The following is a 23,162-nucleotide window of genomic DNA, read 5'->3' on the forward strand; positions in this document are numbered from 1 at the left end:
TAGTATGGTTCTTGGGCCAGCTTGGGGGCTGTTGTCAGGCTCCAGAGAAAGTCTGCTGGCTGGATTCTTAGCCCTTGTCTCTCTTGACAGATCTAGAACTCATTTTCCTTCTCAACTGGTAAACATTCCTGAACGTTGCAGTGCATTTCCCTTCTCTGCTCTCCCTGCTTTGTGTTGAAACTTAGTGCAATAAAATTTACTAAATGCACAAGTGAGGGGTGCCTCTATCAAAGGGAAAAGCAGAAAAACACCATAGATTACTGCTGTTCTGTAGTTCCACTGTCAGGCAGTGCTGACAGCCCTTGGTCTCTTTAACTCCTCTTTTTGATTTCCCTACTGTGCAACTCCCGCTCCCAAGAGCTGTCTGAGCTCATCAGAGCTTCTCAAAGTATCAGAAATGTTTTTTCAAGAGTATTAAAAACAAAAAGCAAGCCTTTTATCACCTCGATCACGAGGGTGAATGTGAACTGGACAAATCTTTAACATCTCATGCAATGTTGCTGACTTTAGGTGAGTGTTTTTTCACTGTTTGAAAATAAGGCAGAGCTGGGAATGATTTTTGGGCTTGATGGTTCAGGGGCTACATGGGAAATTCGAATTTCCCTTCAGTGAACTTCAGCTGTTTTATTTTCCTGCATCTCCTTCTGGGCTGTTGTTATGGATAGGCAACTGTCATTGTACATCCTTATGCTTCAGTAGTAGCCATGTAACCAACATAGGCGTCGACTCCATGGATGCTCCAGACCCACGGAAAAAAAATGGTGGATGCTCAGCACCCAACGGCAGCACCCCCCACCCCCGATCAGGTCCTTCCCCTCCCCCAGTGCTTTTCGCCTGCCAGTGGCCTGGCTGATCAGCACTCTTCTCCCCTCCCCCCCGCTCAGCACCTTCCGCCTGCTGGTGATCAGCTGTTCAGTGGTGTGCAGGAGGAGCTGGGGGGAAAGGGGGCGGAGTGAGGGTAGGGTGTGCTCGGGGGCGGAGTTGGGGTGGGAAGAGGCAGGGTGGGGCCTGGGGTAGATCTGAGGGGGAGTACCCCCTGGCACATTAGGAAGTCGGCACCTCTGGTGACCAGCATTGATCTGCCATAGCTGAGAGCTTTCTCTAGCATCTAACCATAGTCTGCTAAAGGACTCTGAGAGCATAATTGCAGTAAGCATCTTTCTCACAGACCCTGTAAGAGCAGGGCCTGCTCTAGATAAAGAAGAGCTTTGGAAATGGGAATGGTTCCTAAAATCGCCTGCCGCAGATGGCATGACTGGCAGTTGTTCAGCACTGTAGAGATTCTGCACCTATGACGTTAAAGCTGCTTGGAAAGTATGAGTGAAACATATCCTTCAGGGAGTAATACTTAGAAATCCTAATGTGTTCAGAGCTCTACCTCTCTGGGGTGGGGATGGTGAGAAGAGACTTCTGGGACTGTCCTTATTTTCTGTTCCTCTCCTCACTAAGTGTTATGATGACCTTCTCTTCTGGGAAATAAGCACTTGAATTTGGCTCCCTTTGGTCAGTGCTGCTTCCAGGACTGACTAGGAGAAGCCTCACACTCTGACTTCCCTACCATTTGTATTTTTTCTATCTCCATAGCAGTTTTTGACCCCATGATACCTACAATCAAGGTTCCTTGGAATGCATCCCATAATCAACTACATTGTGAGGCAAAAGTAACACAGGGTTAAATCAGTCCACTGACAGCTTGAACACAGGTAGCTCATCATCCAAAAAGAGTGTTTGGACAGAATAGGTTTCTTTCTTGTCATTCATTTTAAATTGTACTGACAAAAAGGAGTGGGGTTTTGGCCTAGTCTCCAACAGGAAGAAGTTGAGTTTCACATGAATTTCTGTTAATAATGTAAGTTGGATTCCAACTAGTGAGCAAGGTCAATGCACCTGCATGCTCCTCTTTCCCCTTGTTACAAACTATCTGCAGAGTTATTTGATGATTCTTTTGTGTTTCAGGACAACCTCAGCCACAAGTGCCTCAGTACAGATTTCGCAAGAGAGACAAAGTCATGTTCTATGGGCGGAAGATCATGAGAAAGGTAAGTACACCTAATGGAGAGGGAAGGGAGAGTGGAAAATAAAGATTAAAATCCAGGAAGATAAATGTGAACTCCCAGATGCCTGACCTGCTTACCCTGGTTATTAGCCCCAGCCCCCTGCATTTTTTCAGACGAGAAGTCTCTAATATGTTGGGTTGGTCATCCTGGATCATATGTTTTGTAGTCAGTATCCTGTTAACAGGTAGTGGGTAATGCCTGATGTTTCAGAGCAAGTTCCTCTTTCCCCTTGGAAAGAATGCACTTGTCTAGTTTTGCAGGGCTGTGTGTGGAAGGGAAAGATTCCTTCCTAACTCTTATGGTTATCTCCATAGCTGTAAGGAACAGTCAGCATGGATTCACCAAGGGCAAGTCATGCCTTTCACCTTTTCACCTAGTTGCCTTCTATGACGAGATAACTGGCTCTGTCGATGAGGGGAAAGCAGTGGACATGTTATTCCTTGGCTTTAGCAAAGCTTTTGATACGGTTTCCCACAGTATTCTTGCCTGCAAGTTAAAGAAGTATGGGCTGTAAGGTAGATAGAAAGCTGGCTAGATTATCGGTTCAAAGGGTAGCGATCAATGGCTTCATGTCTACTTGGCAGTCAGTATCAAGTGGAGTGCCCCAAGGGTCAGTCCTGGGGCCGGTTTTGTTCAATATCTTCATTAATGATCTGAAGGATGGTGTGGATTGCACCCTCAGCAAGTTTGTAGATGACACTAAACTGGGAGAAGTGGTAGATATGCTGGAGAGTAGAGATAGGATACAGAGGGCCCTAGACAAATTAGAGGATTGGGCCAAAGGAAATCTGATGAGGTTCAACAAGGACAAGTGCAGAGTGCTGCACTTAGGACGGAAGAATCCCATGCACCCCTACAGACGAGGGACCAAATGGCTAGGCAGCAGTTCTGCAGAAAAGGACCTCGGGGTTATAGTGATGAGGAGCTGTATATGAGTCAACAGTGTGCCCTTGTTGCCAAGAAGGCTAACAGCATTTTGGGCTGTATAAGTAGGAGCGTTGCCAGCAGATGGAGGGACGTGATCATTCCCCTCTATTCGACATTGGTGAGGCCTCATCTGGAGTACTGTGTCCAGTTTTGGGCCCCACACTACAAGAAGGATGTGGAAAAATTGGAGGGAGTCCAGCAGAGGGTAACAAAAATGATTAGGGGGCTGGAGCACATGATTTATGAAGAGAGGCTGAGGGAACTGGGATCGTTTAGTCTGTGGAAGAGAAGAATGAGGGGGGATTTGATAGGTGCTTTCAACTACCTGAAAGGGGGTTCCAAAGAGGATGGCTCTAGACTGTTCTCAGTGGTAGCAAATGACAGAACAAGGAGTAATGGTCTCAAGTTGCAGTGGGGGAGATTTAGGTTGGATATTAGAAAAACTTTTTCACTAGGAGGGTGGTGAAACACTGGAATGCGTTACCTAGGGAGGTGGTGGAATCTCCTTCCTTAGAAGTTTTTAAGGTCAGGCTTGGCAAAGCCCTGGCTGGGATGATTTAGTTGGGGATTGGCCCTGCTTTGAGCAGGGGGTTGGACTAGATGACCTCCTGAGGTCCCTTCCAACCCTGATATTCTATGTTTCTGTAGTTACCAGTTTTATAACCTGAGAGATGAGACATGATTGCCCAGGTCTTAACGTGTATAAGTATAAAACTTCACTAATAGTTCCTAAACTATCCAAAGACCCCCTTTCTGTCCCTACATTTTAAAATCCATTTCAAGTGTATGACTTGGTGACCTCCTGAGATCAATCTGTGTGTGAAGTTTATTTTTTAAAACTAATGTATATGTTGTTAAATGCTGAGGTAGAGAGAGAGAGTTTAAAATGAACAATTCAGTTTCTTTGAAAAATACTCCATCCTTGTTTCTATTTTTAGGATTCTCTCTGTTTGTGGTCTTTTATTTTAAGCTTCTTAAAACGGAGACAGAAAACTAGTTGTGAATTAATTTGAAACTTTAGTAAGGTAAATGGAGATTTGTATTTAAAATACTTTTACACTTATCAAAAAAATGAATGAATAAACTTTTGTGTTGTCCTTAACATTCAAGCTCCTTAATGGGGCATGCATTTTAACTTGAAACTTACACGTACTGTTACATTTGGAAATAAGATAATTAAAATTACTTCATCCTTCATATGAAAAAAACTGCTAAGACCTTGGTGTGATGGTTTATTCTTGATGTCTGTTTAATCCAATAATCTTCATTAACACCTATAACAGCTCCTTACCCTTTATGTGTAAGTGATGGCAGAGACTCTTGCTATCTTATTTTTCCAGGTAATGTGTGCTTTATTTTTTAGTTCTAATCTGAATACCGGCTTGGTAAAAATGGCATTGTGGGGTTCCGTGATTGTTTTATCTCTAGGACTATGTAATCAGTGCATGAGGTGTAAGATAAATCAGGAAATGCAGAAATTAAGATTCTAACAGATGCATTACACAGGCTTTCTTGTAGGTGTGTGTATTATGGTTTTTCATGTAATGACATAATGGATAATATATTGCAATAGCCATTTAACAAGGAATAGAAAATGTGACATATGGGCATTGTGGCTGAGATCCCATTATTGTAGGAATCTTGGAGTTCTGACTTCCTTTAACTCTGCTATCTAGTGATCCTGTATCCAGAAAGTCTGTATATGGGGGACAGAATAAATGTCTGGAGACCTGATGAGGAGGCTAGAGGTTCCATGTTACTTATTTATTATTTATATTACGATAGTGCCTGGGTGCCCCACTCATGGACCAGGACCCCATTATGGTAGGTGCTGAACAAACCCAGAATGAAAAGACAGTTAACAATCAATTGAAAAGTGTGTGTGTCTGGGCAAACAGCATGTGTGTGCAGTGTGCAGTGCATCTCTAGATAGGCAAACGCTCAGGCTTGGTGCTGATTTCTACTGCTCATGCCCACTCTGCAATTTTCAAAAGTTCCTGAATCTTAAGTTCCAGACAGACTTTATTCAAGCTGAATTGTAAATGGACTCTTCAGTGACTCTTTGAGTCTGCATGCCATATTTCAAGTTTAAAAATTCACCTGTTTCCTGTATGGCTAAAATTATAACTGTAAGGTTTTACACCACGTTCAGAATGTGCATTCAACCATACCAAATTCAAAAATGGCTGACTGGATTGTCCTCAGACTTTTCACACACGGATCAAACATGAGCACTTCCATCACAAAAGAATTTAAAAATAAAAAAAACACGTGAATGAGGAAAACAAGATAATAGTGGAACTGATTTTCAGGCAGAATGGTAGCACTTGTTATTAAATGACTCCTGTTATATTTGCAAACAAATTGCCCGTTTTCATACGGAAGTTTTCAGTAGCAGCAACATCCAACTTATTACTATGACAGGCTCTGGGTAAATCCACTCTTGAATGAAGTTCTTGTTAAGCTGTACTTAACATCTTTGTGTGTTTTCTGCATCAGTGATGTTTCCATAGACTGCCATTTTGAGACGCTTTGCCAGGATTTGCCTTAGAGCTGCTTAGCTGCCTGTCTTTGGCGGTTGTTCTATTTCTGGTGAAATGCCTGTCTGCCATGACATGCCTCTCTTGATCTTTGCAGTATTGTTTGTTGCAAATGCCAGTTCTTGCTGTCTCACCATGCAGGACTTCTCAAGAGACTGGAGCGATTTCTTGCTTTGTTCATAGGGACAGTCCAGGTTTCTAAGCCTCATTCCATTCCTGAAAGGACATCCTTAGCCAATTTGGCAAATATAGATGTTCATTCTGAGTTCAGTCTTCCTAAATGCACTTTGATCCCAATTTTGTTCTTCTGTTGATTTCTTCAAACCAGCCACTCTTTCTCCAGAACATGTGGTGGTTTTGTTTTCTTTTTTCTTCCCCTACACTGGGATGGAGCGAATGTCGTATTGTTTCCTATTGACAAATGTACGTAAAGAGAACATCTTGATTTTGAAGAAACAGTTTCCTCTCTTAGTAAAGAATGCAATTCAGTTTTTTCCGTTTTTGGCTTACATTTAGGTTAATTGTGTGGTCTTCAACAGGCAAGAGAAAGCTTAATGTCCATATGACTCCATGCAAGGGGACATGGGAGCTATGAAGAAACAATCTGACTAAATACAGTAGGAATAACTGTTTGTAAAAAAATAAATATATGATGGGTGGTCTGGTAGTGCTGTCTGACTAACACTTCCCATTGTAAGATCTGGTTTTGCAGTTGCTTTTAACTTTACCATACTTTCATTGTTTGGGCTGAAGTTTTGGAAGTTGGGTATTCAGTCATTTCTGGGCAGGAATCTGGGGAAAATGTGTTGTTTTGCCTATGTTTTTAAAAAAAGAAGGCAAAAAAACCCTTCCAACCCTTTCACTGAGATGCTCATATTTGAAGGCATTTTGTATTCATATGATAAAATCACCTTTTCTTTTTCTTCTGGAAATTTAGACCTGTGTTTATTTTTATTCTTTGTCTGAAGGTATAAAGCAAGTGAAAGATACTAGTTTCTGTCTGCTATACTTCTGGTAAAGTTAAATTGCTGAGTTTCTGATTTTATGATGCTTGGAGATATTGATGGCCCAGAGACCCACTTGTCTGTTGATGGAAGAGATGAGACAGAGTCTGAAAATTCTCATTACAGAAGCATATAATGGAATTGAATTTCCTGAGGGATAAACGGGATATTTTAAAAAAATTAAAAACTAGGAAGTTTTCTTGATCTTGCAATGTTTTCATTCCTCCACTAAGTGGCACTCCAGTTACTGCCTTTATTGTGCTATTTAAGTATTAGGACAGGTGTCCTCATTTATATATTTCACTAAAATGTATAAGTCTGTTCTTGGCATTGATTAAGTGTATCAGGCCTCAGTGCATCAGAATTAGTGATTGCCAGACTAATATTTACACTTTAAAAGATTACTTCTATGTTTCTGGTGCTTGTAGTTCTTGGTCAGAAATACTCTGAGGTTATTCTGTATCTCCCATCACCATTATATTAATTGCTCACTAAAAAGTACAGTGAAACTTCTCTCTAAAAAGAAAATGCCATGATGTAGCACACTGCCCTAGTGCTCATGTAGGTCCTGATCCTGCAAAGCCTTACATATGCACTTAACTTTACATGGATTCCAATGGTACCACACATGTGTGTGACTTTGCAGGATCAGGACCTTTAGAGGGTGTTGGAATTTTCTTGAAACAGATTTTTGTTTTGTTGTTTCCTGTAGGTGACAACTCTCCCAAACTCTCTGGTTGGGAACATGGTGCCTCGTCAAAGGATGCGGAAAAGAGCAAAGGTTTTGTCTTTGGCTAAGAGGTACAGTTACATTGTAATGGAGGTCCTGTGCATTGCTGTGGTCGTGTATAGGTGCAATTAACTTTATGCAACAATTGTAGGAGTTCTAGTTTGGCTCCTGTGGTACTAGGGGTGAAGGACTCCTATTTGTTTTGTAAACTTAGGCCTGGTCTACACTACGAGTTTAGGTCGAATTTAGCAGCGTTATTTCGATTTAACCCTGCACTCGTCCACACGACGAAGCCCTTTTTTTCGACTTAAAGGGCTCTTAAAATCGATTTCTTTACTCCACCCCCGACAAGGGGATTAGCGCTGAAATCAGCCTTGCCGGGTCGAATTTGGGGTACTGTGGATGCAAATCGATGGTATTGGCCTCCGGGAGCTATCCCAGAATGCTCAGTTATGACCGCTCTGGACAGCGCTCTCAACTCAGATGCACTGATAAGGTATAGAGGAAAAGGCCCGTGAACTTTTGAATCTCATTTCCTGTGTGGCGAGCTCATCTGCACAGGTCACCATGCAGAGCTCATCATCATAGGAGTCCATGCAGTCCCAGAATCGCCGAAGAGCTCCAGCATGGACCGAACGGGAGGTACGGGATCTGATCACTGTATGGGGAGACGACTCAGTGCTGGCAGAACTCCGTTCGAAAAGACGAAATGCCAAAAAGTTTGAAAAAATCTCCAGTGGCATGAAGGACAGAAGCTATAACAGGGACCCGCAGCAGTGCCACGTGAAGATTAAGGAGCTGAGGCAAGCCTACCAATAAACCAGAGAGGCAAACGGTCACTCCGGTTCAGAGCCCCAGACATGCCGCTTCTATGATCAGCTGCATGCCATTCTAGGGGGTGCAGCCACCACTACCCCAGTCCTGTGCTTTGACTCCGTCCAAGGAGTGGGAAACAAAACGGAAGCGGGTTTTGGGGGCGAGGAAGATGAGGAGGAGGTAGCTCACAGCAAGGAAGCGGGGAAACCGGTTTCCCCAACAGTCAGGATCTGTTTATTACCCTGGACCTGGACCCAGTACCCTCCGAACCCACCCAAGGTGGGCTCCTGGACCCTGAAGGCAGAGAAGGGACCTCTGGTGAGTGTACCTTTTGTAAATATTATACATGGTTTAAAAGCAAGTGTGTTTAATGATTAATTTGCCCTGGCATTTGCGGCCAGTACAGCTAGTGGAAAAGTCTGTTAAGATGTCTGGGGATGGAGCGGAAATCCTCCAGGGACATCTCCATAAAGCTCTCCTGGATATACTCCCAAAGCCTTTGCAAAAGGTGTCTGGGGAGGGCAGCTTTATTTCCCTCCTCCATGGTAGGACACTTTACTACGCCAGGCCAGTAGCACATAGTCGGGAATCATTGCAGAACAAAGCATTGCAGCATATGGTCCTGGTGTTTGCTGGCATTCAAACAACATCCGTTCTTTATCTCTCTGTGTTTCCCTCAGGAGAGTTTTCAGAGTAGCAGCCATGTTAGTCTGTATCCGCAAAAAGAAAAGGAGGACTTGTGGCACCTTAGAGACTAACAAATTTATTTGAGCATAAGCTTTCATGAGTCCACTGAATGCATCTGATGAAGTGAGCTGTAGCTCACGAAAGCTTATGCTCAAATAAATTTGTTAGTCTCTAAAGTGCCACAAGTACTCCTTTTCTTTTTCCTCAGGTGAGTGATATCATTCATGGTCACCTGGTTGAAATAGGGTGGTTTTAGTAAGCGGACACTCAGAGGTGCCTGTTCCTGCTGGGCTGTTTGCCTGTGGCTGAACAGAAATCTGCCCCGCTGTTAGCCACGAGGTGCGGGGAGGGGGAAGCCATTATCCCAGAGAATTGTGTGTGTGTGTGGGTGTTTAGTTGGGTTTCTGCTGCACGTGAACCCAGAAACCGCAGCCCCTCCTTTTAAATGGCCAACCCAACGTCTATTTTGTAGGGGAAATGAGGGCGCTGCTGTTTGAAACCATTCCCACATGTTATGAAGGTTAAAGAAGCCAAAAGACTGTGGCTTGCCATGGCTGCCTGCAAGTGGAAATCTGCTGCGTGAGTGATCTCTCACACCAAACCAGCAGACCCTCAATAAGAGGCAAAATGCAACCTTGTAATGAAAGCACATGTGCTATGTAATGTTAACAGCAAGGTTTACCGTGAAAGAGTCGACCCACTGTTCTATAAAATGTGTCTTTCTAACTACCACTCTCCCTTTTTTTTCCCTCCACCAGCTGCATGTTTCTCCTTCCCAGAGGCTAACTAAGATTAGAAGGCAAAAAAACCGCACTTGTGATGAAATGTTCTTTGAACTCATGCTGTCCTCCCACACTGACAGAGCACAGCAAAATATGTGGAGGCAGACAATCTCAGAGTGCAGGAAAACACAATATGACCGCGAGGAGAGGTGGCGGGCTGAAGATGGTTAGTGGCGTCAGCTTGCTGAAAGAAGGCAGGAGTCAATGCTCAGGCTGCTGGAGGATCAAACTCATATGCTCCAGTGTATGGTTGAGCTGCAGGAAAGGCAGCAGGAGCACAGACTGCCGCTACAGCCCCTGTGGAACCAACTGCCCTCCTCCCCAAGTTCCATAGCTGCCTCCACCCGGACGCCCAAGAATGCGGTGGGGGGGCCTCCGGCCACCCAGCCACTCCACCTCAGAGGATTGCCCAAGCAACAGAAAGCTGGCATTCAATAAGTTTTAAAGTTTTAAACTTTTAAAGTGCTGTGTGGCATTGTCCTTCCCTCCTCCACCACCCCTCCTGGGCTACCTTGGCAGTTATTCCCCTATTTGTGTGATGAATAAATAAAGAATGCATGAATGTGAAGCAACAATGACTTTATTGCCTCTGCAAGCGGTGATTGAAGTGGGGAGGGGAGGGTGCTTAGCTTACAGGAAATTAGAGTGAAACTGAGGGAGGGGGGGCGTTTCCATCAAGGAGAAACAAACAGAACTTTCACACTGTAGCCTGGCCATTCTTGAAACTGGTTTTCAAAGCTTCTCTGATGCGCACCACGCCCTCCTGTATTCTTCTAACTGCCCTGGTGTCTGGCTGTGCGTAATCGGCGGCCAGGCGATTTGCCTCAACCTTCCACCCCGCCATAAACGTCTCCTCCTTACTCTCACAGATATTGTGGAGAGCACAGCAAGCAATAATAACAGTGGGAATATTGGTTTCACTGAGGTCTAACCGAGTCAGTAAACTGCGCCAGCGCACTTTTAAATGCCCAAATGCACATTCTACCACCATTCTGCACTTGCTCAGCCTATAGTTGAGCAGCTCCAGACTACTGTCCAGGTTGCCTGTGTATGGCTTCATGAGCCATGGCATTAAGGGGTAGACTGGGTCCCCAAGGATAAGTATAGGCATTTCAACATCCCCAACGGTTATTTTCTGGTCTGGAAAGTAAGTCCCTTGCTGCAGCTGTTGAAACAGACCAGAGTTCCTGAAGATGCAAGCGTCATGTACATTTCCCCGCCATCCCACGTTGATGTTGGTGAAACGTCCCTTGTGATCCACCAGTGCTTGCAGCACCATTGAAAAGTACCCCTTTCAGTTTATGTACTCACTGCCTTGGTGCTCCAGTGCCAAGATAGGGATATGGGTTCCGTCTATGGCCCCACCACAGTTAGGGAATCCCCATTGCAGCAAAGCCATCCACTATGACCTGCACATTTCCCAGGGTCACTACGCTTGATATCAGCAGATCTTTGATTGCGTGGGCTACTTGCATCACAGCAGCCCCCACAGTAGATTTGCCCACTCCAAATTGAATCCCGACTGACCGGTAGCTGTCTGGCATTGCAAGCTTCCACAGGGCTGTTGCCACTTGCTTGTGAACTGTGAGGGCTGCTCTCATCTTGGTATTCTTGCGCTTCAGAGCAGGGGAAAGCAAGTCACAAAGTTCCATGAAAGTGCCCTTATGCATGCGAAAGTTTCGCAGCCACTGGGAATCGTCGCAGACCCGCAACACTGTGCGGTCCCACCAGTCTGTGCTTGTTTCCCGAGCCCAGAATCGGTGTTCCACGCCATGAACGTACCCAATTGACACCATGATGTGCACATTGCAGGGGCCTGTACTTTGTGAGAAGTCTATGTCCATGTCCTCATCATAGAATCATAGAATATCAGGGTTGGAAGGGAACTCAGGAGGTCCAGTCCAGCCCCCTGCTCCAAGCAGGACCAATCCCCAACTAAATCATCCCAGCCAGGGCTTTGTCAAGCCTGACCTTAAAAATATCTAAGGAAGGAGATTCCACCACCTCCCAGAGTAACACATTCCAGTGTTTCATACCCTCCTAGTGAAAAAGTTTTTCCTAATATCCAACCTAAACCTCCCCCACTGCAACTTGAGATCATTACTCCTTGTTCTGTCATCAGCTACCACTGAGAACAGTGTAGATCCATCCTCCTTGGAACCCCCTTTCAGGTAGTTGAAAGCAGCTATCAAATCCCCCCTCATTCTTCTCTTCTGCAGACTAAACAATCCCAGTTCCCTCAGCCTCTCCTCATAAGTCATGTGTTTCAGTCCCCTAATCATTTTTGTTGCCCTCTGCTTGACTCTTTCCAATTTTTCCACCTCCTTCTTGTAGTGTGGGGCCCAAAACTGGACACAGTACTCCAGATGAGGCCTCACCAATGTTGAATAGAGGGGAACAATCACGTCTCTCGATCTGCTGGCCGTGCCCCTAAGTATACATCCCAAAATGCCATTGGCCTTCTTGGCAACAAGGGCACACTGTTGACTCATATCCAGCTTCTCATCCACTGTAACCCCAGGTCCTTTTCTGCAGAACTGCTGCCGAGCCATTCGGTCCCTAGTCTGTAGCGGTGCATGGGATTCTTCTGTCCTAAGTACAGGACTCGGCACTTGTCCTGTTGAACCTCATCAGATTTCCTTTGGCCCAATCCTCCAATTTGTCTAGGTCCCTCTGTATCCTGTCCCTACCCTCCAGCGTATCTACCACTCCTCCCAGTTTAGTGTCTTCTGCAAACTTGCTGAGGGTGCAATCCACTTCATCCTCCAGATCATTAATGAACATATTGAACAAAACTGGCTCGAGGCCCAACCCTTGGGGCACTCCACTTGATACCAGCTGCCAACTAGACATGGAGCCATTGATCACTACCCATTGAGCCCGACAATCTAGCCAACTTTCTATCCACCTTACAGTCCATTCATCCAGCCCATACTTCTGTAACTTGCAGGCAAGAATACTGTGGGAGACAGTGTCAAAAGCTTTGCTAAAGTCAAGGAATAACACGTTCACTGCTTTCCCTTCATCCACAGAGCCAGTTATCTCATCAGAGAAGGCAATTAGATTAGTCAAGCTTGACTTGCCCTTGGTGAATCCATGCTGACTGTTCCTGATCACTTTCCTCTCCTCTCCTCTCCTCTCCTCTCCTCTAAGAGCTTCAGAATTGATTCCTTGAGGACCTGCTGCATGATTTTTCCAGGGACTGAGATGAGGCTGACTGGCCTGTAGTTGCCAGGATCCTCCTCCTTCCCTTTTTTAAAGATGGGCACTACAGTAGCCTTTTTCCAGTCGTCCGGGACTTCCCCCGATCGCCATGAGTTTTCAAAGATAATGGCCAGTGGCTCTGCAATCACATCCGCCAACTCCTTTAGCACTCTCGGATGCAGCGCATCCGGCCCCATGCATTTGTGCTCGTCCAGCTTTTCTAAATAGTCCCGAACCACTTCTTCGTTCACAGAGGGCTGGTCACCTCCTCCCCATTCTGTGCTGCCCAGTGCAGTAGTCTGGGAGCTGACCTTGTTTGTGAAGACAGAGGCAAAAAAAGCATTGAGTACATTAGCTTTTTCCACATCCTCTGTCACTAGGTTGCTCCCCTCATTCAGTAAGGGGCCCACGCTTTCCTTGACTTTCTTCTTGTTGCTAACATACCTGAAGAAACCCTTCTTGTTACTCTTAACATCTCTTGCTAGCTGCAACTCCAGGTGTGGTTTGGCCTTCCTGATTTCACTCTTACATCCCCAAGCAATATTTTTGTACTCTTCCCTGGTCATTTGTCCAGCCTTCCACTTGTAAGCTTCTTTTTTGTGTTTAAGATCAGCAAGGATTTCACTGTTAAGCCAAGCTGGTCGGCTGCCATATTTACTATTCTTTCTACACATTGGGATGGTTTGTCCCTGTAACCTCAATAAGGATTCTTTACAATACAGCCAGCTCTCCTGGACTCCTTTCCCCCCCATTTTATTCTCCCAGGGGATCCTGCCCATCAGTTCCTTGAGGGAGTCAGTCTGCTTTTCTGAAGTCCAGGGTCTGTATTCTGCTGCTCTCCTTTCTTCCCTGTGTCAGGATCCTGAACTCTACCATCTCATGGTCACTGCCTCCCAGGTTCCCATCCACTTTTGCTTCCCCTACTAATTCTTCCCGGTTTGTGAGCAGCAGGTCATGAAGAGCTCTGCCCCTAGTTGGTTCCTCCAGCACTTGCACCAGGAAATTGTCCCCTACGGTTTCCAAAAACTTCCTGGATTGTCTGTGCACTGCTATATTGCTCTCCCAACAGATATCAGGGTGATTGAAGTCTCCCATGAGAACCAGGGCGTGCGATCTAGTAACTTCCATGAGTTGCCGGAAGAAAGCCTCGTCCACTTCATCCCCCTGGTCCGGTGGTCTATAGCAGACTCCCACCACGACATCACCCTTGTTGCTCACACTTCTAAACTTAATCCAGAGACTCTCATTTTTTTCTGCAGTTTCATACCAGAGCTCTGAGCAGTCATACTGCTCCCTTACATACAGTGCAACTCCCCCACTTTTTCTGCCCTGCCTGTCCTTCCTGAACAGTTTATACCCATCCATGACAGTACTCCAGTCATGTGAGTTATTCCACCAAGTCTCTGTTGTTCTAATCACATCATAATTCCTTGACTGTGCCAGGACTTCCAGTTCTCCCTGCTTGTTTCCCAGGCTTCTTGCATTTGTGTATAGGCACTTGAGATAACTCGCTGATCGTCCCTCTTTCTCAGTATGAGGCAGGAGCCCTGCCTTCTCGCACTCTCCTGCTTGTGCTTCCTCTCGGTATCCCACTTCCCCACTTACCTCAGGGCTTTGGTCTCCTTCCCCCGGTGAACCTAGTTTAAAACCCTCCTCACTAGGTTAGCCAGCCTGCTTGCGAAGATGCTCTTCCTTCTCTTTGTTAGGTGGAGCCCGTCTCTGCCTAGCACTCCTCCTTCTTCGAACACCATCCCATGGTCAAAGAATCCAAAGCCGCCTCTCCGACACCACCTGCGTAGCCATTCGTTGACTTCCACGATTCGACGGTCTCTACACAGGCCTTTTCCTTCCACGGGGAGGATGGACGAGAAGACCACTTGCGCCTCAAACTCCTTTATCCTTCTTCCCAGAGCCATGTAGTCCGCAGTGATCCACTCAAGGTCATTCTTGGCAGTATCATTGGTGCCCACGTGGAGAAGCAGGAAGGGGTAACGATCTGAGGGCTTGATGAGTCTCGGCAGTCTCTCCGTCACATCGCGAATCTTAGCTCCTGGCAAGTAGCAGACTTCTCGGTTTTCCCGGTCAGGGCGGCAGATAAATGACTCAGTCCCCCTGAGGAGAGAGTCCCCGACCACCACCACCCGCCTCCTTCTCTTGGGAGTGGTGGTCGTGGAACCCCTATCCCTAGAACAGAGCATTTCATGCCTTCCAATCGGTGGAGTCTCCTTCTGCTCCCTTCCCTCAGACGTATCATCTAGTCAACTCTCCGCATTAGTACCTGTGGAGAGAACATGAAAACGGTTGTTTACCTGTATCTGCGTTGCTGGTACATGGACGCTCCCCTTTCTTCTTCTGGAGGTCACATGCTGCCAAATTTCTTCACCGTCCTCCTGTCCCCACTGCGCAGCCTGCTCTGAATCTTCAGAACATTGTGCCCCTAGAAGCATATCCTGATGTCTGTCCAGGAAATCTTCAGTTTCTCTTGTGCAACGCAGGGTCGATACCTGTTGCTCCAGACCTTGAACTTTCTCTTCCACTATGGAGACCAGCTTGCACTTTGTACAGACAAAGTCGCTTCTGTCCTGTGGAAGAAAGACAAACATGGCACATCCAGTGCAGGTCACAACAGCTGAACACCCCCCATCCATATTACCTTCCTTCTACGAGCTCACTCGGGAGTTGTAGTAACTACTCAGAGACTTAGGCAAGATGTAAGCCTCAGCAGGCTCTCCCCAGGCGAACTCCCAGGCAAACTCCCTCTGTTAGCCGCTCTGCTGTTCACTGCTCAGCTGGTTCGCAGCTGACTGGCTCTTATACAGTCAGGTCCACTCAAGGCTCACCTGGAACAAAGCACTCCCTGTTCACACTTTTCAAATCACTCTCGTCACTGTGCTGCAGTTGCCACCTCCTCGTCTGATTTCGCTTTTCTTGCAGGTTATGGTTCTGCATATCCTGCTGGATAACGCGCGCGGTGTTTATAGTGCTCATAATTGCCGCGGTGATCTGAGCGGGCTCCATGTTCCCAGTGCTATGGCGTCCGCGCTGAAAAAAGGCGCGAAACGATTGTCTGCTGTTGCTCTGAGGGAGGGAGGGGTGACCGACAACTTGGCTTACAGGGAATTAAAATCAACAAAGGGGGTAGCTTTGCATCAGTGAAACAGAATGGCCCCCTCAAGAATAGAACTCAAAACTCTGGGTTTAGCAGGCCGTTGATTTCACAGAGGGAGGGAGGAGAAAATGAATACAAAACAAATCTGGTCTATTTCTTGTTTTGAGCCACTTCATTTATCTTTATACATCTTGCTGGCAGCAGATGGTGAAGTACGACTGCTGGCCATAGTCGTCTCCTGGCTGCTCAACAGAAGACGGTGCAGTAGGACTGCCGGCAGGAATGAATTGCCATGAGACGAAATTTAAAAGGGAAATGACCTGGCTGAGTCACTCCCATGTTTGCCCAGGTGCCCCGACCGACCTCACCGAGGTTGGCTAAAAGAGCACCCTGGAGTACGGCGACAATGGCTACCAGTCATACTGCACTGTCTGCTGCCAAAAGGCAATGAGCTGCTGCGGTGTAGTAATGCAGTACCGGGTCTGCCAGCACCCAGGAGACATACGGTGACGGTGAGCTGAGCAGGCTCCATGCTTGCTGTGGTATGGTGTCTGCACAGGTAACCCAGGAAAAAAGGCGTGAAGTGATTGTCTGCTGTTGCTTTCACGGAGGGAGGGAGCGAAGGAGGGAAGGGGGGGGCCTGACGATATGTACCCTGAACCACCCGCGACAATGTTTTGCCCCATCAGGCATTGGGATTTCTCCCCAGAATTCCAATGGGCAGCGGAGACTGCGGGAACTGTGGAATAGCTACCTACAGTGCAACACTCTGGAAGTCAACGGTTGCCCCGTTACTGTGGACGCACTCTGCCGACTAAATGCACTTAGAGCATTTGTGTGGGGACACACACAATCAACTGTATAACGACGCTTTCTACGAAACCGACTTCTATAAATTTGACCTAATTTCGTAGTGTAGACATAGCCTTAGATTTCCAAGAGGCTCAGTCTGTCTCTGTTTATATTGGGCTTTTGGATGACCAGCTTTTCTCATAAAGCATGAGAATCCAATGCAATTGCCCACTTTTCTGACAAACACTGGATTAAAATGGAATAAATTCTATTCTTCCCCAATAATGAAACTTGCACTGGGAGTGGAAAGTGGGGAGGTTTGCGGTAATTCTTAGCTGCTGTGCAGGTTTGTTCCATAGTCTCTACAATCCACAGTGGCTCAAGGAGGAGTGCAGGGATAGAGCTGGTGATGAGCTATGAGGCATCAACTCTACCCAGAACTGTTTTGTACTGTAGTGTCAGGTTTGTGTCTGTTTCATTCTGGTTGGTCCCCTTACGAAACCCACACAGACTCCCTTTATTTGACCTTGGGTTGTGTCTAAGCCCTGAATCTGGATATGCCCCAGGACATGTTCACTATTTTTTGCGGGGTCGAGGAGGGAAAGGGAGATCTGTTAGAATTTTTTTTTTTTTTTAAATTTGCTGTTGGCCAGAAAAGGGAGGAACTGCATTGGAAACTGAGACCTTCACTGCTTTATAATAATAATAATAATAATTAATAATTTAATTTAATGTTAAGAAAGCTTGTAATTCAAAAGCCCGGCATGAACAGAAGCTGACTGAGCCTCTGAATTCTGTTCATTTTGTTTTTTCTTTTGTAGGATTTTGCGTTTTAAGAAGGAGTCTCCAACTCTGCAACCAAAGGAGCCGCCTCCCTCCCTGCTGGAAGCAGATCTAACTGAATTTGATGTGAAGAATTCCCACTTGCCATCAGAAGTCCTGTACATGCTTAAAAATGTCAGGTAAGGTTGAAGTGAAAGATTGAGGCTTGGTCTTGATATGTGCTAAACTGGTGTAAATCAGCAGTAACTCCAGAGAAGTCACCAAGCTTTATGAGTGTGAAATCAGAATGAGGCCTTTTAATAAATTTAAGTATGTGGCGTAAGGCTTTTCAGATGGGGAAAAAATAATACTGATTTGCAGTTGCCAAGAAGCATTAGGTAAGGAAAGGAAGAGGGTGGTCCAATGGACTAGGTTTGGGAGTAAAAATGCTGAGCTCTGCTAGGTGGAATAGATTTCTGTTAATGCTCTTTCTGTGCCCTTTGAAACTCTCTTTTTGGACTTTTTTTCTACATTGCTACGGAAATGTGTAACAAAGGGCAGTTGGACCATTTTGGTGTGTTCCGTGTCAGACTGACAGCTCTGCAGACTTGCCACGAGCAGCAGCACAAACGTACGCACCTTGCTCCGAGAGGGACCGGCTTGAGGGGAGGAGGAGAGTTCACTCTTCATGTTCACTCAGTCTGGCATCTGCATCTCTTTGCTGAGACAGTTAAAGGAGCCAGTTGCCTCCAATTATTTTGCTTGTTATATTTTTTGAGAGGTAATGATAGAAGGTTAGGGTTGGAAGAGAGCTCAGGAGGTCATCTAGTCCAACCCTCTGCTCAAAGCAGGACCGATCCCCAACTAAATCATCCCAGCCAGGGCTTTGTCAAGCCGGGCCTTAAAAACCTTTAAGGATTGAAATTCCACCACCTCCCTAGGTAACCCATTCCAGTGCTTCACCACCCTCCTAGTGAAAAAGTTTTTCCTAATATCCTAGACCTCCCCCACTGCAACTTGAGACCATTACTCCTTGTTCTGTCATCTGGTACCACTGAGAACAGTGGACTTCAGTCCATTAACAGCTAACCTGAGCTAATCCTTTCACTTTATGTAAGTGACTAAACAACCTATGCATCTTTTGTCTCCTCTCTGTAGGTTTGTGGATGTTTTCATGATTTAAAAAACTTTTCCACCATGCCCTTGAAGACTAAATTATAGCAGAGTCTCTGCCTTCCTTGGCCATCTAATAGAGTTACTGTTAGTCACCTAGGCTTTTATCTATGGACTGATGGCACAATTAGTATGTATTATTCTTGACACATTTTATGGGTCAGTTAAATTCCACTGAAACATGAATTTGTCACGGGAGAATTTTTTTTTTTTTAAATCTAAATTTAGGGAGATGCCTAGAGAGCCCTTTTCAGTGCTGTGTACTGACAGGAAATGAGGGTAGAGACTGGTGTTTCTGCTTTTGCCTGTGTGATCTTGGTTGTGATGAGAGCCTGCTTGCATGTTCCCTGAAAGGGGTGCTTATCCCAAACTCCCAAATACTCCTGAGAAACTGGCATTTTCCTCCCCCTCTATTCTGACATTTTTCTGGTGAGTTCGCTGTTCTAGTTACATTAGTGAACAGAGAAGTTTTCCGGGTGATTTTCTTCTTCAAGTGTGTGGCTATGTTCCAGGCTTCTAGGGTCACCCAATGAAATTAATAGGCAGCAGGTTTAAAAGAAACAAAAGGAAGTACTTCTTCACACAATGCACAGCCAACCTGTGGAACTCCATGCCAGAGGCTGTTGTGAAGGCCAAGACTGTAACAGGGTTTAAAAAAAGAACTAGATATATTCATGGAGGATAGGCCCCTCAGTGGCTATTAGGCAAGGATGAAAAACAATGATCTGAAGTGTCCCGAGTCTCTGTTTGCTGGAAGCTGGGAATGGGCAACAGGGGATGGATCACTTGATGACTACCTCTTCTGTTCATTCCCTCTGAGGCATCTGGGATTGGTCACTGTCGGAAGACAGGATACTGGGCTAGATGGACCATTGGTATGACCCAGTATGACCCTTCTGATGATCTTCTCCACATTCCCACCTTCGAAGGCCACACATCAACTTTTGGCTGAGGAGGGCAGGTTGTGGATGCCTTTTAGCCCATCAGCATCACTCAAAGTGCTGACCAGAGGGCCTTGCTGGAAAGCAATCCCAAATCTTTTCATCCCTGCAAGGATCACACAGTGCTCCTGCTCTTCTGGCTCAGAGAGTTCTGTCCTTCATGTGGCTGCATATGGCATGGGACTTCCAGGTTCCCTCATGGATTCCCACAGTATTGGTACCATGAGGCTTTGCTAGTTTAGGGAGGGCTCTCATGCACCACGGCATCTGCAGGTTTCCTTTTGCAGCAGAGACGGTGTCACTGATCCTTTTCTTTCCTGCAGGGTTCTTGGCCATTTTGAGAAGCCTCTCTTCCTGGAGCTGTGCAAGCACATGTTCTTTGTGCAACTGCATGAAGGCGAATACATCTTCCGTCCTGGGCAGCTGGATAACAGCATCTATGTCGTGCAGGATGGCAAGCTAGATGTTTGCGTTCAAGAAAGTGTAAGAATAAGCCCAGCCACTGACTCCTTTTTTCATAAATCTCTTATTAGAATGGCATATGGCTAGAGATCAACATCTCTGTCATGTGATGACTTGGAACAGGCTGTGTTCGCCCCTGTAAGGCGAGTGTTAAACTTTCTGGCAGACTGTGACTCATTAGGCCAGTGGTTCTCAATAAGGAGTACATGTAGCCCTGGGGATACTCAGAGGTCTTCCAGGGGATACATGAACTCATCTAGATATTTGCCTAGTTTTACAACAGGCTACATAAAAAGCAGTAACGAAGTCAGTATGAACTAAAATTTCATACAGACAATCACTTGTTTATACTGCTTTATAGACTATACACTGAAATGTATAGTAAGCAATTTTCAGTAATAGTGGGCTGTGACACTTTTGTATTTTTATGTCTGATCTTGCAACCAAGTAGTTTTTAAGTGAGGTGTAACTTGGGGATATGGAAGACAAATCAGACTCATAAAAAGGGCCATACTGGGTCAGACCAAAGGTCCATCTGGCCCAGTATCCCATCTTCCAACAGTAACCAATGCCAGGTGCCCTAGGGGGAATGAACAGAACAGGTAATCATCAAGTGATCCATCCCCTGTCGCCCATTCCCAGCTTCTGGCAAACAGGCTAGGGACAACATCCCTGCCCATCCTGGCTAATAGTCAATGACCATCCTGGCTAATAGCAATACTCCTGAAAGGGGTACAGTAATCTGGAAAGATTGAGAGCCAGTGCATTAGGCAACATGGTCATCAACAACGAGGAGTCTGGTGGCACTTTAAAGACTAACAGATTTATTTGGTCATAAGCTTTCGTGGATAAAAAAACCCCACATCTTCAGATGCATGGAGTAAAAATTGCAGATACAGGATGGTGTTTTCAGGAAGATCACCGATGCATTGTAGTTTCCTCAGGAAGTCGGTGGTGTCTCGAAGATAGGTAAGTACTTGGCACCATGCAAGGCACTGAATTTAGCCGTATGAAGTGGAAATCCATCAACTTAATGAAAAAACTCACACAGATACAGACAGACCTCCTCTTCCCCTCCAAGTGCAAACAGATGGACATCATACCAAATGGACTGAAGGTAAAAAATCCATTGCAATTGACATACTACACTGACTAACACACACTCTCAAAGAAACTGAGGAACCACCTGATCAGCATCCTGTACAGCAAACAGGAGATCAAGAATGAGCTCTCAAAACTGGAGACTCTCATATAAAACATCATTCTGGCCACCATGGATGTAGAAGCTCTTTACACCAACATTCCACATGTGGGAGGACTACAAGCTGTCAGGAACAGTATCCCTGATGAGGCCACGGCACACCTCATGACTGAGCTTTGTGACTTTGTCCTCACCCACAACCATTTCAGATTTGGGGAAAACCTATACCTTCAAGTCAGCGGCACTGCTATGGGTACCCGCATGGCTCCACAGTATGCCAACATTTTTATGGCTGACTTAGAACAATGCTTCCTCAGCTCTCGTCCCTGAGCACTTCTCTACTTGCGCTACATTGATGACATCTTCATCATATGGACCCACGGGAAGGAGGCCCTTGAAGAATTCCACCTGGATTTCAACAGTTTCCACCCCACCATCAACCTCAACCTGGACCAGTCAACACACGAGATCCATTTTGTGGACACTACAGTGCAAGTAAGTGATGGTCACATAAACACCATCCTATACTGGAAACCTACTGACTGCTATACTTACCTACATGCCTCCAGCTTCTATGCAGGAAAGATTACATGATCCATTGTCTACAGCCAAGCCCTAAGATTTAACCCCATTTGCTCCAGTCCCTCAGACAGAGACAAACACCTACAAGATCTTTATCAAGCATTCTTAAAACTACAATACCCACCTGGGGAAATGAGGAAACAGAATTACAGAGTGAGATAGGTACTCAGAAGTCACCTACTACAGGAGAGGCCCAACAAGGAAAGTAACAGAACACCACTGGCCATCATGTACAGCTCTCAACTAAAGCCTCTCCAGCACATCATCAACGATCTGCAACCTGTCCTGGAAAACGACCCCCCACTCTCACAAGCCTTGGGAGGCAGGTCAGTTCTCGCTTACAGACAGCCCCCCAATCTGAAGCAAATACTCACCAGCAACTACACACCACATCACAAAAACATTAACCCAGGAACCCATCCCGTTGCCTGTTCTGTCCCCATATCTACTCTAGTGACACCATCATAGGACCCAACCACATCAACCACACCATCAGGGGCTCATTCACCTGCACGTCTACTAATGTGATATATGCCATCATGTGCCAGCAATGCCCCTCTGCCATGTACATTGGCCAAACTGGACAGTCTCTACATAAAACAATAAATGGACAGAAATCAGACATCAGGAATGGTAACATACAAAAACCAGTAGGAGAACACTTCCATTTCCCTGGACATTCAAGAACAGATTTAAAAGTAGTTATACTTGAACAAAAATACTTCAAAGAGAAACTGCAGAGCTACAATTCATTTGCAAACTTAACACCATTAATTTGGGCTTGAATAGGGGCCTGGGAGTGGCTGGCTCACTACAAAAGCAATTTTCCTTCTCTTGGTATTGACACCTCCTCATCAATTATTGGGGGTGGACCACATCCATCCTGACTGAATTGGCCTGGTCAACACTGGTTCTCCACTTGTAAGGTAACTCCCTTCTCTTCATGTGCCAGTATATCTATGCCTGTATTTGTAATTTTCATTCCCTGCATCTGAGGAAGTGGGGTTTTTTACACACAAAAGCTTATGCTATAATAAATCTGTTAGTCTTTAAGGTGCCACCAGACTCCTCATTGTTTTTGTGGATACAGATTAACACGGCTACTGATACATGGTCATCAACAGTAATTTATTTTTCAATTCATAAAATGCACCTATTGGCATGTCAAAGTGTATGCACAAAAAATAAAATCCATGCGTTACAGCCTAGTGTGACACAATGTCATCTCAATCTCCAGTCTAAAAGAAGTTAATTATACTTTGTGTTGTTTGCCAGCCTTGTGACTTCCATGTCAGCATTTCTAGTGAGAGAGGTACTGTTAATGCTAATCTCTTACCCTTTAATTTGTTTTAACACATGAAGGGAATCAGACCTGTGAAGTAACAGCATTGAA

At 45.6% G+C, this 23,162-nt stretch overlaps 1 protein-coding gene across 5 annotated transcripts in view; it reads left to right on the forward strand.

Annotated features, from left to right (window-relative positions):
* Window positions 1–23,162, forward strand: part of PNPLA7 (patatin like domain 7, lysophospholipase) — a 437,365-nt gene that overhangs the window by 19,014 nt on the left and 395,189 nt on the right. For 4 of the 5 annotated variants that reach the window (XR_012665266.1, XM_048823395.2, XM_048823397.2 and 1 more), the window contains exons 5-8: window positions 1,957–2,039; window positions 7,241–7,329; window positions 17,470–17,610; window positions 19,848–20,007. Coding sequence is in view for 4 of the 5 variants with exons in the window: in XM_048823395.2 (XP_048679352.2) it covers window positions 1,957–2,039; window positions 7,241–7,329; window positions 17,470–17,610; window positions 19,848–20,007 (473 nt within the window). In the remaining variant the exon portion in view is untranslated. Of the gene's footprint in view, window positions 1–1,547; window positions 1,704–1,956; window positions 2,040–7,240; window positions 7,330–17,469; window positions 17,611–19,847; window positions 20,008–23,162 lie in introns of those variants that run through there. The other variant, XM_048823400.2, reaches the window with a different exon arrangement.

The sequence above is a fragment of the Caretta caretta genome, chromosome 16 (assembly GCF_965140235.1).
Source record: "Caretta caretta isolate rCarCar2 chromosome 16, rCarCar1.hap1, whole genome shotgun sequence".
Taxonomy (NCBI): Eukaryota; Metazoa; Chordata; order Testudines; family Cheloniidae; genus Caretta; species Caretta caretta.